At 48.2% G+C, this 12,247-nt stretch overlaps 1 protein-coding gene across 2 annotated transcripts in view; it reads left to right on the forward strand.

The window, feature by feature from the left end:
- Galnt9 (polypeptide N-acetylgalactosaminyltransferase 9) overlaps nt 1-12,247 on the forward strand; it is a 77,352-nt gene that overhangs the window by 40,394 nt on the left and 24,711 nt on the right. For both annotated transcript variants that reach the window (XR_389273.3, NM_198306.3), the window contains exons 3-5: nt 3,817-3,983; nt 5,344-5,518; nt 11,641-11,838. Coding sequence is in view for 1 of the 2 variants with exons in the window: in NM_198306.3 (NP_938048.2) it covers nt 3,817-3,983; nt 5,344-5,518; nt 11,641-11,838 (540 nt within the window). In the remaining variant the exon portion in view is untranslated. The remainder of the gene's footprint in view (nt 1-3,816; nt 3,984-5,343; nt 5,519-11,640; nt 11,839-12,247) is intronic.

Below are 12,247 nucleotides of genomic sequence, written 5' to 3' on the forward strand. Positions count from 1 at the left end.
CCAGTCCTTGTGGGTGGAAGGTTCTTTGGAGCAAGTGCACATGCCCATAGCCAAATCCATGGGCTTCGAGACAACTAAGCCAGAAACAGAAGGAGAATTAGTGCATTCCATCCCGGTCCAACCTGCTACTGCCTCCTGATAGAACATAGCAGGGCTTTTGCAGATGCTCAAATGGTATTTGGCCTGGATGTCTACCATCATCCTCTCGTGAAGGAGTAAGAGAGAAGACCTTGACAGAGGGCATGGGTGAGGGACACAGTCGTGAGGTCTGTGTGCTGGGTGAGGGTTATACATAACTGTCCTTGGAGCAAAGCAAACCAACCACAATCCCACGTGCAGACAATCACCCCAGCTGGGCTTCTTGACTATTTACATCCGCTCATAGAGGCCCTTACAAGATGGCTGCCTGAGTGTCTAGAGGCACCCTACTACCTGTTGGTGCGCTGTGATTCCACGTGGAAGGGGCTAAAGTATATAGGCCAGAGAAGACTGAGAGAGGCTTCATTAGAGGCTGTGGGGAGTCAACGTCCCTGCTGATGAAAGACTTTCCAGTGTGGCCATTTGAGAGTAGCACTCACAGCCCTGTAAGTAACCTGCACTCTATAAGAAAGCCCAGCTGGTTCACTGGTTCCCTGGGGTGAACTTTGGTGGAATTGTGCCTGCTTGTTGTTGGAACCTTAGGAGGAGAAATAGACTTTATTTCCATCCTGCATCTTCTCTTTAGGAAGGAACTTCAGCAGCAATAAGGGTAAATCATGGATAGGAACTCTAATGACGGACTCAGTGACAGGTGCCTGCAGTTTCCTGGTGCAGGAAACAGTTACACTCCTCCCACAGAGGGCACTGGGGTCCCTTCTGGGTGGCTGCAGCTCCTGCAAACCTGCTAATGTTTTCTCTGTTTTACATGCTCTGCAAGTTCATGAAAATCATGCATTCAACTTTCTCCTTCCACGGATAAATGGACCTAGGTCTTCTTGTCAGGAAGCATTTCTCTGAGTGATGAAATCTCTGGAGCTAAGCACACGCAGCCCATATCAATGCGGTGCTACGTAGCACTTGTCCCTTGAAAGTCACACAGGCGGCTCAGATATGTGTAGCCTGGCCGTGAAGGCGGTGATGGCTGGGGTAGGCTGGGTCCTTAACTATGCTATGTACGGGGCATCCCTTCTGTGTTCTGGCTTGAGTTTGAATCCCTGCAGCTGAGAGAAAGTGTCCTCATCTCTAACAGGGTGTTTGTGGCTCTTGGGCTGAAAAGACTGAATCTGCAAAGAGGTTAATGCCATCCCTGTTTTCAAGTGACACAAGAGCCCCTTCAACTGTCTCAGTCTGAATCTGGAATGAACATTGCTGTTCCTAGTGCCACAGGCTAATCTGTGTCCCCTGAATTCACTTTGAAATATTAACCTATAGCCTCCATATGTTTCACTTGGAAGCAGAGCTACTATGAGTGTGATTAGTTAAGGATGGACCCCCCCCCCCAAATCCCATGTAAAGAGGAGGAGGAGGCAGAGGTTGGGTAGGAGGCTGCCTATTGTGTGCCCCTGTGATTTTCTTTTCATATGTGTGTGTGTGTGTGTGTGTGTGTGTGTATGTATGTATATGTATATATGTATGTGTATACATACATATATATATATTTACACTATTTGTCTATTTATTTATTTATTGGTTTTGGGAGGGCACATATGCTATTGCACATGTCTGGAAGTCAGAGGACAACTCGTAAAAATAATTTCTTCCCTTCCACCTTGTGGGTCTTAGGGACTGAAGTCAGGTCATTGGATTTGGCAAGTGCCTCAGGAAGATGTTGTGTAATTCCTGCTGCCTCCTGTCCCCATCCTCAGTGCTGTTCTAGATGCTGATGCTTGGTGCAGCCCTGTATCCCCCATTCAGTCTTTCCCTTCTTGGTGAAAAGGGCTTGTAACTGTATTGTCACGCCACAATTTACCCATGGTCCCCATTCACACTCCTGCTTCCAAAGGGGTTAGGTGGTACCCACCCAGCACATCTCTCCTGTAGCATCCTGTATCAAACAAAGGTAGGCGTGTTTAAGTCCAAACAGTGTTTCCTTTGTGAAGGAGACATTATTTACTTGTATGCAGAGTCTAACAGCTTCCAGTGGGCTCCATCCCTTGCTTCACCTCATTTCCTGAGTTCCGTTTCCTCCTTCATCTGTTTATTTGTTGCTATTTTGAGATAGGATCTCAGTCTAGCCCAGATTGGTCTGGAATGCTCTGTGTATCCAGGCTAACCTCAAACTCACAGCGATTCTCCTGCCTCATCCTCCTGGGGGCTGGGATTACCAGTGTAAACCACCTGACCTCCCTCGCTCCTTCTCTTTCTTATTTGGATTTTTATTTCATGTTTATGGGTGATTTGCCTACATATATGCATGTATGTCTGTATACCACAGGCATTTCTCATGTTGGCCAGAGTGGGCATTCGATCCCCTGGAACTAGACTTACAGATGGTAGTGAGCCACCATGTGGGTGCTAGGAATCAAACCTGGGTCCTCTGGAAGAGCAGCTAGTGGTCTTAACTACTATCTATCTCTGTAGGCCCTGAGTTGGATTTTTGTTGAAACAGAGTCTTAGGTATCCCAATATCTTAGGGTGTAATAAGTCACCATAACCAAAAGTAACTTGGAGAAATAAACTTGGGATTATTTCATCTTAAGCTTCCCAGGATCACCTGCCTAGGAATGGCATTACCTACAGTGATCTGGGTTGCCCCCCCCCCCCACACACACACATTAATAACTAAGTCAGTATCCTACAGCCCTGCCTACAGGCCAGTCTTATGGAGACATTTTCAACATTATGGTTCCATGATAACTCTAGTTTGTGCCAAGTTAACATAAAACTAGCCAGCACATTCTCGTTGGCTAAAACTTACTATATAGCCAAGGGTGACCTTGAATTCCCCATCCTTCCAATATTTCCATCTCTGCCTTTGGGTTTTGTTCCATCATACCCTTGTGTATTTGTCAGCTGTGTTTGCTTCTGTTTGAAACATGACTTCCCCCGCTCAACTTCATCCCAAGGCTCTCTGCCTCTGGTCCTGGATTCCAACTGCAGAGCCTTGGTTCTCCCAGCTCTGCCCTTCCCTCTGCACCACCAGAAGCATGAGGCTTGCTCCCTTTGTTGTTTTCACTGGACTCTTGTGGTACCCCAGCACATTTGTTCCCAACAGCCAGGTGGCTCCTACATACTTCCCCCAGCTCAGCAGACCTTGTGAGACACAAGTACACAGCTGTTCATGGCCTATGTTTCTGTCTGCCCTGATGGCTCTCAGATGGCAGGTGCTAGCTGAGCAGAGACTATACAGGTTATATAATGTCTTCAACCAGTTCCTCCTGCTCTGAGACAATGGACAACCACTGGAAATACACTGAGGGTGAGCAGCACAGCTCCATCCAATAGACTGCATGAACCTCCATTGTCTAACCCCAACACCTAACTTTAACCCTAACCCCAACCCTAACCCTTAGCCCCAACACCAACCCCAACCCCAACCCCTAACCCCTAACCCCAATCCCAACCCCGACCCTAACCCTGATTCCAAACCCTAGTCCTAACCTGTTAAGCATCCTGCAGTATAAAAGACTTAATGTGGGCAGGCACAGGCTCAGTGCGTGAGAAGCTGCAACTTCCAAAGGTTGTCTCTTTTGTAGCATTTCTTGGTTTCTATTGGCTGCCTCATTTCTGCCCTTCTGCTGGCTTCAGGGTCTGGAACCTGCCAGGTTGGCCTCCCACAGTGACCACTGCAGTCCCAGCTTCCCTCAGCACCCCTGGTGACCACCATGCCTCCCACAGGTGCAGACAGATAACGTATTCTGAAGACCTGCCCCAGATCTCCGTGGTCTTCATCTTTGTCAACGAGGCACTTTCAGTCATCCTTCGTTCTGTGCACAGTGTGGTCAACCACACACCCTCCCAGCTCCTGAAGGAAGTCATCCTGGTGGATGATAACAGCGACAACGGTGAGTGGCTTTGATGCCTTAAGGGCAGTGCTGTCGAGCACATGGCTTTACACCAGCTCTTGGGTGTATGGATTCCTGGAGCAATCCCAGCCAGTGGCTTCTAACAAGGGGCTTGAAGCCATAGAGTTGAGTTGCTAAGTTGAGCAGCAACAGCTTGGAGGTGCAGCCTGGGAAAGCTCCTTGCTGTGTATCCTTCCATCGTCAGCTGTTGCCAGCAACACACGGGGCTCTGGGATATGACCCTTTGCTCTGTCTTTGTGTTGCTGGCACACAGTCCTCTGTGCACCTTCCTCTCCAGGCAACTACCAACGGGCCTGCATTAGTTACTTTACAGATTGCTGAGACGGAATATCTAACAAAATCAACCTAAGGAAGGGTCTGTTTTGGTTCACAGTTTGAGGCTATGGTGCATTGTGATGGAGACAGCATGGTGGAAGGCACAGAAGGCAGCTAGTCACATCCACACTCAGAAAGCAGAGAAGATCAGTGCTGGTACTCAGCTCATTTCTCCATCTTATTTAGTCCATCACTCCTCTCCATGGGCAGTGCCTCCCACCTCAACTAACCCAATCTAGAAACTTCCTCATTTATCATTTTAACCATCTTCAAGTGTGTGGTTCAATAATATTGAGGATATACATGCTGGGCAACCACCACCTCTACCTCAGAGCTGTTGTTGGGTGGGTGAGGTCTTTTGAGCCTCATTCTGTAGCCCAGGCTAGCTTGGGACTCATTACATGGCCTAAGCCGATCCCAGACTCACAGAGATCCTCTGGCCTCACCTGCTTGAGTGATCTGGGATCACAGGCATAGGCCATCATGTTATGGTCACAGAATTCTTTCATCATCCCAAACTGAATGTGTTCTCATGGAAACCAGTTGATTACCTGCTCCTCTGTGGATTTGACACATAAAGACATGTCACAAAGACAACCAAATCACATTATCTGTTAGTGTCTGGTGTGTGTCATTTTTTGGCTTTGTCACAGTCCCTCTGTACTGCAGCAGTATCAGGGTGTCCTATCTCATCATTACCAAGTGACTCCCTTGTGTGAAAGGACCTTGCTGGCTCCCACCTCATCTGCACAAGGTCTACATTCTTGCTTGTAGTGAATCTGCCAGTCTTGCTACCTATGCTACCTCTATCACTTTGATCTGAGCTGTTCTTATTTTCTCCTTTGCTACCTTTCCCAGATTCGTAGGACTGGGGTCCTGTCCAGTATGTTGGATCTCTCCCAACCCAATGTGACTTCACAGTACCTTTTTGAAACTCCAGTTTGGGAGCAGGGCTCGAACATCCCAGACATGGCTCAGGCACTTGCCAGTGTAGCATGCTAACACACGTGCCTTTCCCTTTCAGTGGAACTCAAGTTCAATCTGGACCAGTATGTTCACAAAAGGTACCCAGGCCTCGTGAAGGTTGTGCGCAACAGCCGTCGGGAAGGTCTGATCCGTGCCCGGCTGCAGGGATGGAAGGTGGCCACGGCTCCCATCGTTGGCTTCTTTGATGCCCACGTGGAGTTCAACACTGGCTGGTAAGGGCTGGGGTATGTGAACATACAGTGTGGATTCAGATCAGACAGCACATAAGGCTGGGTGGGGCCTGTGACTCTGGAGGTTTCCAGAGATGGTCTCTGCTGATAGCTGTTTGGCATAAGAGGAAGTATTTTTCTTGACCTTGTGGGAAATTCTAGATCTAGAAACTACTTCTTATTCAGGGAAATAACTGGGCTCACATGAGAAACCAATGGAGCCCTGTGGTCAGGAGGTGAAGAGGCAATCCCATCCTGTGGTCATAAGCCAGCAGGTATGCAAGATATCTATTACAGGGACAATCTATCTATCCTTCCAGTGTGGATTGGGATCTTGTGGTTGTGGAGGCAGGAACCTTAGACCAGAGCAAGGCTGTGTAAGCCCAAGACATCCACAGGGGCTGAGTGGTCCAGCATCTCTGTCCTGGGATTTCTCATGTTTGTTCAGCAAAGAATGCCTTGAGGACAGTGTCTTTTTGTCCAGCAAGTGATACATCCTGAAGAAGCAATGTCAGAGGCTTGGGGCCAGAGTTAGTTCCTTATCTCATGCTGCTAGAAAAGAGCATGTCCTTCCTGCTGACCCTGGGCAGGAGCTAGGCAGACAGAACAACAGGGAGCTTTGTGCTTCAGTGAGCCCTCCTCAGGTGACCAGGGTTCCCAGCTATTTATCTATGTGGGCTGTGCTGTACCTATTGGTGTGGCTGGCAGAGTTTTCCTGAATGGTCTTCGTTTCTCATATGGAGAAGGGGGTGTTGTGGCTCTGCTGTGGATCTCAGTCTCTGTGCATGTCAAGATCCCAGAGTGGTACCTGCCATCACATATATGCATGTCACATGAGCAGCTGGGACCATAAGACAAGATGCCAAGACCACATTAGGGCAAGGTGTTGTGAGGAAGGAGAATGGGTTCCAGAGGGTGCAGAGAGCAGGGTGTGGCAGAGGGGAGGTGTCCAGGAATAGTTTTGCCCCCAGGGCCACCACCATGAAAACCCCTCACTTGATGCTGAAGACAGCCAGCATTTGTCCTCTGTCAGCCTGGGCATTCTGGTCAAATGTGGAGATCAGAGGATCTCTGAGGATCTAGAGAGGATCTTGTCCCCTCTCAGCTCCTTATGGCCAGGTGTCCCTCAATGTGTGGCTGCACTACTCTGCTGGCTTCCACCTGGCCTGCTGTCCCTTGTTAGAACCCTGGTCACTGGCTCTTCTAGGAAGTCCCTGTGCCAAACCTGAGTCTTAGAGCCTCTCAGGGTTCACAGTTGTGATTTTCTTGGTCCAAGGAAGTGTGGCCTTGTTGGAGTAGGTGTGGCCTTGTTGGAGTAGGTGTGTCACTGTGGATGTGAGCTTTAAGACCCTCATCCTAGCTGCCTGGAAGCCAGTATTCTGCCAGCAGCCTTCAGATTAAGATGTAGAACTCTCAGCTCCTCCAGCTCCATGTCTGTCTGGATGCTGCCATGTTCCTGCCTTGATGATAATGGACTGAACCTCTGAACCTGTAAGCCAGCCCCAATTAAATGTCGTCCTTATAAGAGTTGCCTTGGGAGCCGGGTGTGGTGGCGCACGCCTTTAATCCCAGCACTTGGGAGGCAGAGGCAGGCAGATTTCTGAGTTCGAGGCCAGCCTGGTCTACAAAGTGAGTTCCAGGACAGCCAGGGCTACACAGAGAAACCCTTGTCTCAAAAAACCAAAAAAAAAAAAAAAGAATTGCCTTGGTCCTGGTGTCTGTTCACAGCAGTAAAACCCTAACTAAGACAGAAGTTGGTACCAGGAGTTGGGTATTGATTCTGTTTGGAAGAATGTGGATTTGGGGACTTTGGATTTGGAAAGCAGTGGAATGTTTTAAATGGGGCTTAATGGGCCATCCTAGTGGGAATATGGAAGACTTTATTACTGAAAGTGATTTGAATTGTGCAGACCTGGCCCAAGAGGTTTCAGAGGAGAATTTCAATGTATGGAGTAAAAACTGTTTTGTTGTGCTTCAGTTAAAAAAAAAAAATGTGGCTGCTTTTTACCATTATCTGAAGAGTCTGCCTGAGGCTAAAGTGAAGAGATTCAGATTAATTGCATTGACAAAGGAAGTCTCAGAAATGCTCATCATAGACTTTGTTCTCTGGTTAAGTCTCGTGAAGAGCATTTTAAACAAGCATAGCAACTTGAGAAAGGAAAAATAGAAAATGTATGGTTCAAGTATTAAAGGAGCACCAGGAAGCGAAATGAAGCTGAATCCTGTGTTCAAGGATATTAAATTGAATTAAGGGAGTAGTGACGTTGGGGCAAGTTCCAACCCAGCTAAGTTTAGGTGCAGGCATAGTAATATAAGCCTTTAATCCCAAGAGGCAAAGGCAAGCAGTTTTCTGAGTTCAAGGCCAGCCTAGGACAGAGCAGGTTCTAGGTGAAGAAAAGCTTAAGTCTAGGTGTGGTGGTACATACCTAGCATTCAGGAGACAGAGCCATGCAGATCTCTGGGTTCAAGGTCAATCTACCAAGCAAGTTCCAGGATTGCCGAGCTTAGGCAGTGAAGAAGCTGGAAAACAGAAAGCAATAATGTAATAGAACAATGGAGCCATGTTCCAGCCCTAGCAAGCAGCAGAACTCAGCAGTTTCATCCATTTGGCTCTGGTCTTAGAGTGAGAAATTGAAGAGACTACTGGGACAATTGATGCTGGTTAGCTGGAGCTAAGAAATTATCCCTGGTTAAGAAGAGAACAGCATCACTGAGGTGAAATCATCTGGGAAGTGTTTTCTGAGAGTGCAAAGAAGCTGTGTTCCAGAGATAGCTAAGCTTGTATGTACCTCATGCTGCAGCTGGACTTGGTAATGTATAAGAGACACCCAGGTCGTACTGGTTTTGAAGGCATGAAGGCATCATGAAGAACAGTTGAGACTTGGCACTGTGAGAGGCCATGGGAAGCTATTGGTGAAGGTGCAGCCTCAGTTGCAGTTGACAGCCCTGGACTGAACGGGTCATGCAAAGGATTTGCAGCTCAGCAATATAAAGAGAGCCTATGAGAGGCTGTTGGTGAAGTCTAGTTGTAGTGGAAGACCCCATTGTATTGGAGATGCCAGTAACACGGGATGATCACCAAGAACAGCAGCAGCAGTGGAGTGGATCAACCTGAGCTTTGAGTGCAGAGGGCAGAGATGGAGAAGTGACGCCAGCCCTTTGGAGAAGCCCAGAATATCACGTGTGTATCCCAGAAATTGAAACAAGAAGCTGTAACATTGAAGTTGCCTTGGAGACCCCAAGATGTTCAAGATGCCAATGCCTTAGGCTATCTGCTGAGGAAAACTACTAACAGGGAGTGGAACCAGCACAGGAGAAAGTTTGTTGCAGTCAACAAAGATGAAAAAGTTGGAGATCTGAAGACTGCTTTGACATCAGACATGGAGATGCAGAGTTCGGGGTTTGCCCAGCTAGTTTCCTGTCTTGCTTTGGGAATTACAGTTAAATGATCTCTGAATTTTGGACTTTTAACATTTTTGAGACTGGTATAGACTATGGTGGCTTTGGAAGTTGGACTAAATGTATTTTTTATTTTGTTATGGATAGGTATGGCTTCACAAGCCTATGGGGGCCAAGAAGTGGATTATGATGGTTTGTATATGCTTGGCCCAGGGATTGGCACTATTAGTGGGTGTGGCCCTGTTGAAGTAGGTGTGTCACTGTGGGCATGGGCTTCAAGTCCCTCCTTCTAGCTGCCTGGAAGCAAGTCTTCTGCTAGCAGTCTTCAGATGAAGATGTAGAACTCTCAGCTCCTCTTGCACCATGCTCCTGCCTTGATGATAATGGACTGAACCTCTGAACCTGTAAGCCAGCCCCAATTAAATGTCATCCTTATAAGGGATATCTTGGTCATGGTTTACAGCAGTAAAACCCTAACTAAGACAACAGTGAAGGAACCACACAGGACCAAGTTACTGGGAACATCCAGTTGTCTATTTCCAGGAGAAACAAAAACGCAGAGTTTTGTATTACTTCTCCCACCTTTTTAAAATGTATATATTTATTTTATGTATATGAGTGTTCTATCTGCATGTACACCTGCATGCCAGAAGAAGGCATCAGATCCCATTATAGATGGTTGTGAGCCACCATGTGGTTACTGGGTGCTGACCTTAAGTCCTTTGGAAGAACAGACAATGCTCTTAACCACTGAGATATCTCTCCAGCCCTTCTCCAACATTTAAAAAAGAAATTTAAGTTGCTTTTTGTTTATTGTGAGCACACACACAGGAGCACACCACAGTGTACGTGTGGCGATCAGAGCACAAGTTAGAGGGATCAATTCTCTCTCTCTACTATGTGGGTCCCAGGGATTGAATTCAGGCTTGTCAGCAAGCACCTCTCCCTTTTGAGCCATCTCACTGGCCCACCAACTCGTTTTTTAAGTAGAGAAATTCATCATGGTGCCAACCTTGGGGTTGGGGGCCTGAGAGCTACAGAGGGGCTCAGTGCACAAGTGTGTGGAACTACCCACCCGTGTGTGGTCCCAGAGCCCCTGAGGGTCCCCAGGGAACTGGGGGTTTCTGGATATATTTAGCTCCTGATAGTAGAACAGCATTTCCTGATTCACCCATTTTGGCTTGTCAGACAGGCTGCCTTGGAGGCAGCTTGTCTTGTAGAGCTACCATGATACCTCAGCTATCTCAAATACCCTGGCTATGACTCAGATGGTTGTGCTCAACGGGTGTTTGACAGTCCTGCCTCCTTCTGTTCTCCATACTCCCATGCCTCCCTCCTCTGCCACTCTGTGATGCGGCTCTTCTCTCTTTCATCTTTCTGTCACATCCTCGAATCACACGTCACCAGCTACCCTTCCGCTAGAGTCTCCTCGTACTGTGGTGTGGGTTGTGCACCGTTACAACAGCCGACACTATCTACCATCATCTCCCTGAGTATAGTAGGCACTTAGGAGAGCTGAATTTATCAGCCAGAATGCATGACTACATGCATTTTACCTACATGACTCTCATTTTCATAATTTCATTATTGGAATCCCCACTACCTGGGAATAGTATGCTCCTAGCATGGCCTTTATTGCAGATCCTACAGAAATGGCAGAAACAGCATTTGCAGTGTCTCTGGTGGGCTTTGTTCATTCATTGATGATGAGGTAGGTCAATAGAGGCTCACCTAGAGGGACAAGCCTGCCCCTGACAGAATAAGGTGATGGGCCCTCCCCATACGGCCCTGACTCCTTATCCTTCCATTGCTGTAGCACACAGACCCTCAATCCACTAGTCACCTCAATCTCAGATCTTAGGTGAACCCAGTTTGGATACAGCTCTCTACCTTGTGGGTAGATTACATGTCTTTGACCTTGTCCTTGTGGTAGATAATATGTCTTTAAAGGCTGGGGCTGTCCCTGTCCCCTCCAAGACACTGCATAGGCACCAGCCCAGCTGATGTCATGGATTGAATACCTGCTGCCTTGGCCTTTAGAGCCTCTCTTGCCCTTCTCTCCTATGGCCCATCCCCATGCATACTGGACATGTGCAGATGGCTGGTGAAGTTGCTCTGTCTGTGCATCCACGCTCCCTAGCATCCTCCCACTCAGTACTCAGAGTACTCCTCCCTGGGTATCATCTAGAACTCAGCGCTCACCCCGCTCACCGCTTCCTGTTTTCCATAGCGCCTTTCCCCTCCCACACATCCTCTACCCAAGCCTCGTCACCCTCATCCCCCTAACCACGGTCTGTTGTGTAGGCTGTGCATCGCACGCAGTATATGTAAGCACCATGAGGCGTGGATAATTTTTTTCCTTTTAATTTTATGAATGCAATCTGTTACAGTAAGTGTGGCCCACAACAGATCTTCAGTTAACATTTGAAAATGGACATATTTACCACAGGTACAGGAATAGAAGGAAGAGTAGGTTTAGGCTAAGAAGTCTCTCTGTGTAGTCCCAGGGCCCTAGCTGACCCATGGAGGTGACCAGGCTTGGGTCAGGGCAGTATTGTGGGTTAGCCCTTCCTAGTAATCCAAGTCTACCATGACTGACTGGGTCCTACGCTCAGCTAGATACCAGGCCCAGCTGAAGGGTCTGAACTCATGGCCAGTGGGGCTCCTTCCTTGGGCTGCCGAGGGGGGTTTGGGAGGCTCTTGTTCATTGCCAGTACCTTTCCCAGGGCTGAGCCCGCCCTCGCACGGATCCAGGAGGACCGCCGGCGCATCATCCTGCCAGCCATCGACAACATCAAGTACAGCACGTTTGAGGTACAGCAGTACGCCAGCGCCGCCCACGGCTACAACTGGGGCCTGTGGTGCATGTATATCATCCCTCCGCAGGACTGGCTGGACCGAGGTGACGAGTCAGCGCCCATCAGGTGAGCCAGGGTCAGTGTGGGAGTTGGGAAGTTCCACCAAAGCTGGCTCAACACCAAAGGGAGAATCGTTTCCAAGTGTCCCTACTCACAGGGGCAGGGAGTGCCAAGATTACAGAATAGCCATGGTCAGGGGACATGGACAGGGCTGGCTCAGATCCAAGTCCAGAATGATGACCAGGTCAGATTAGATTGTTGTCTGGCTGTGTGATCTTGGAGAAAGGAGAGGTAGAGAGAGGAAGAGAGAGACTAGAGGAGATAGCAATGGAGAGGCAAGGTCAGAGACAGACAGGTTGAGTGAGTGACAGAGAGTGAGACAGAAACGGAAAAACAAGACAGACTGAGAGACAGCAACAGAGGGAGACACAGACTGAGAGACAAAGAAAGGGTAAAGGTCAGAGACATGAAAACA

The sequence above is a fragment of the Mus musculus genome, chromosome 5 (genome assembly GCF_000001635.26).
Source record: "Mus musculus strain C57BL/6J chromosome 5, GRCm38.p6 C57BL/6J".
Classification (NCBI taxonomy): domain Eukaryota; kingdom Metazoa; phylum Chordata; class Mammalia; order Rodentia; family Muridae; genus Mus; species Mus musculus.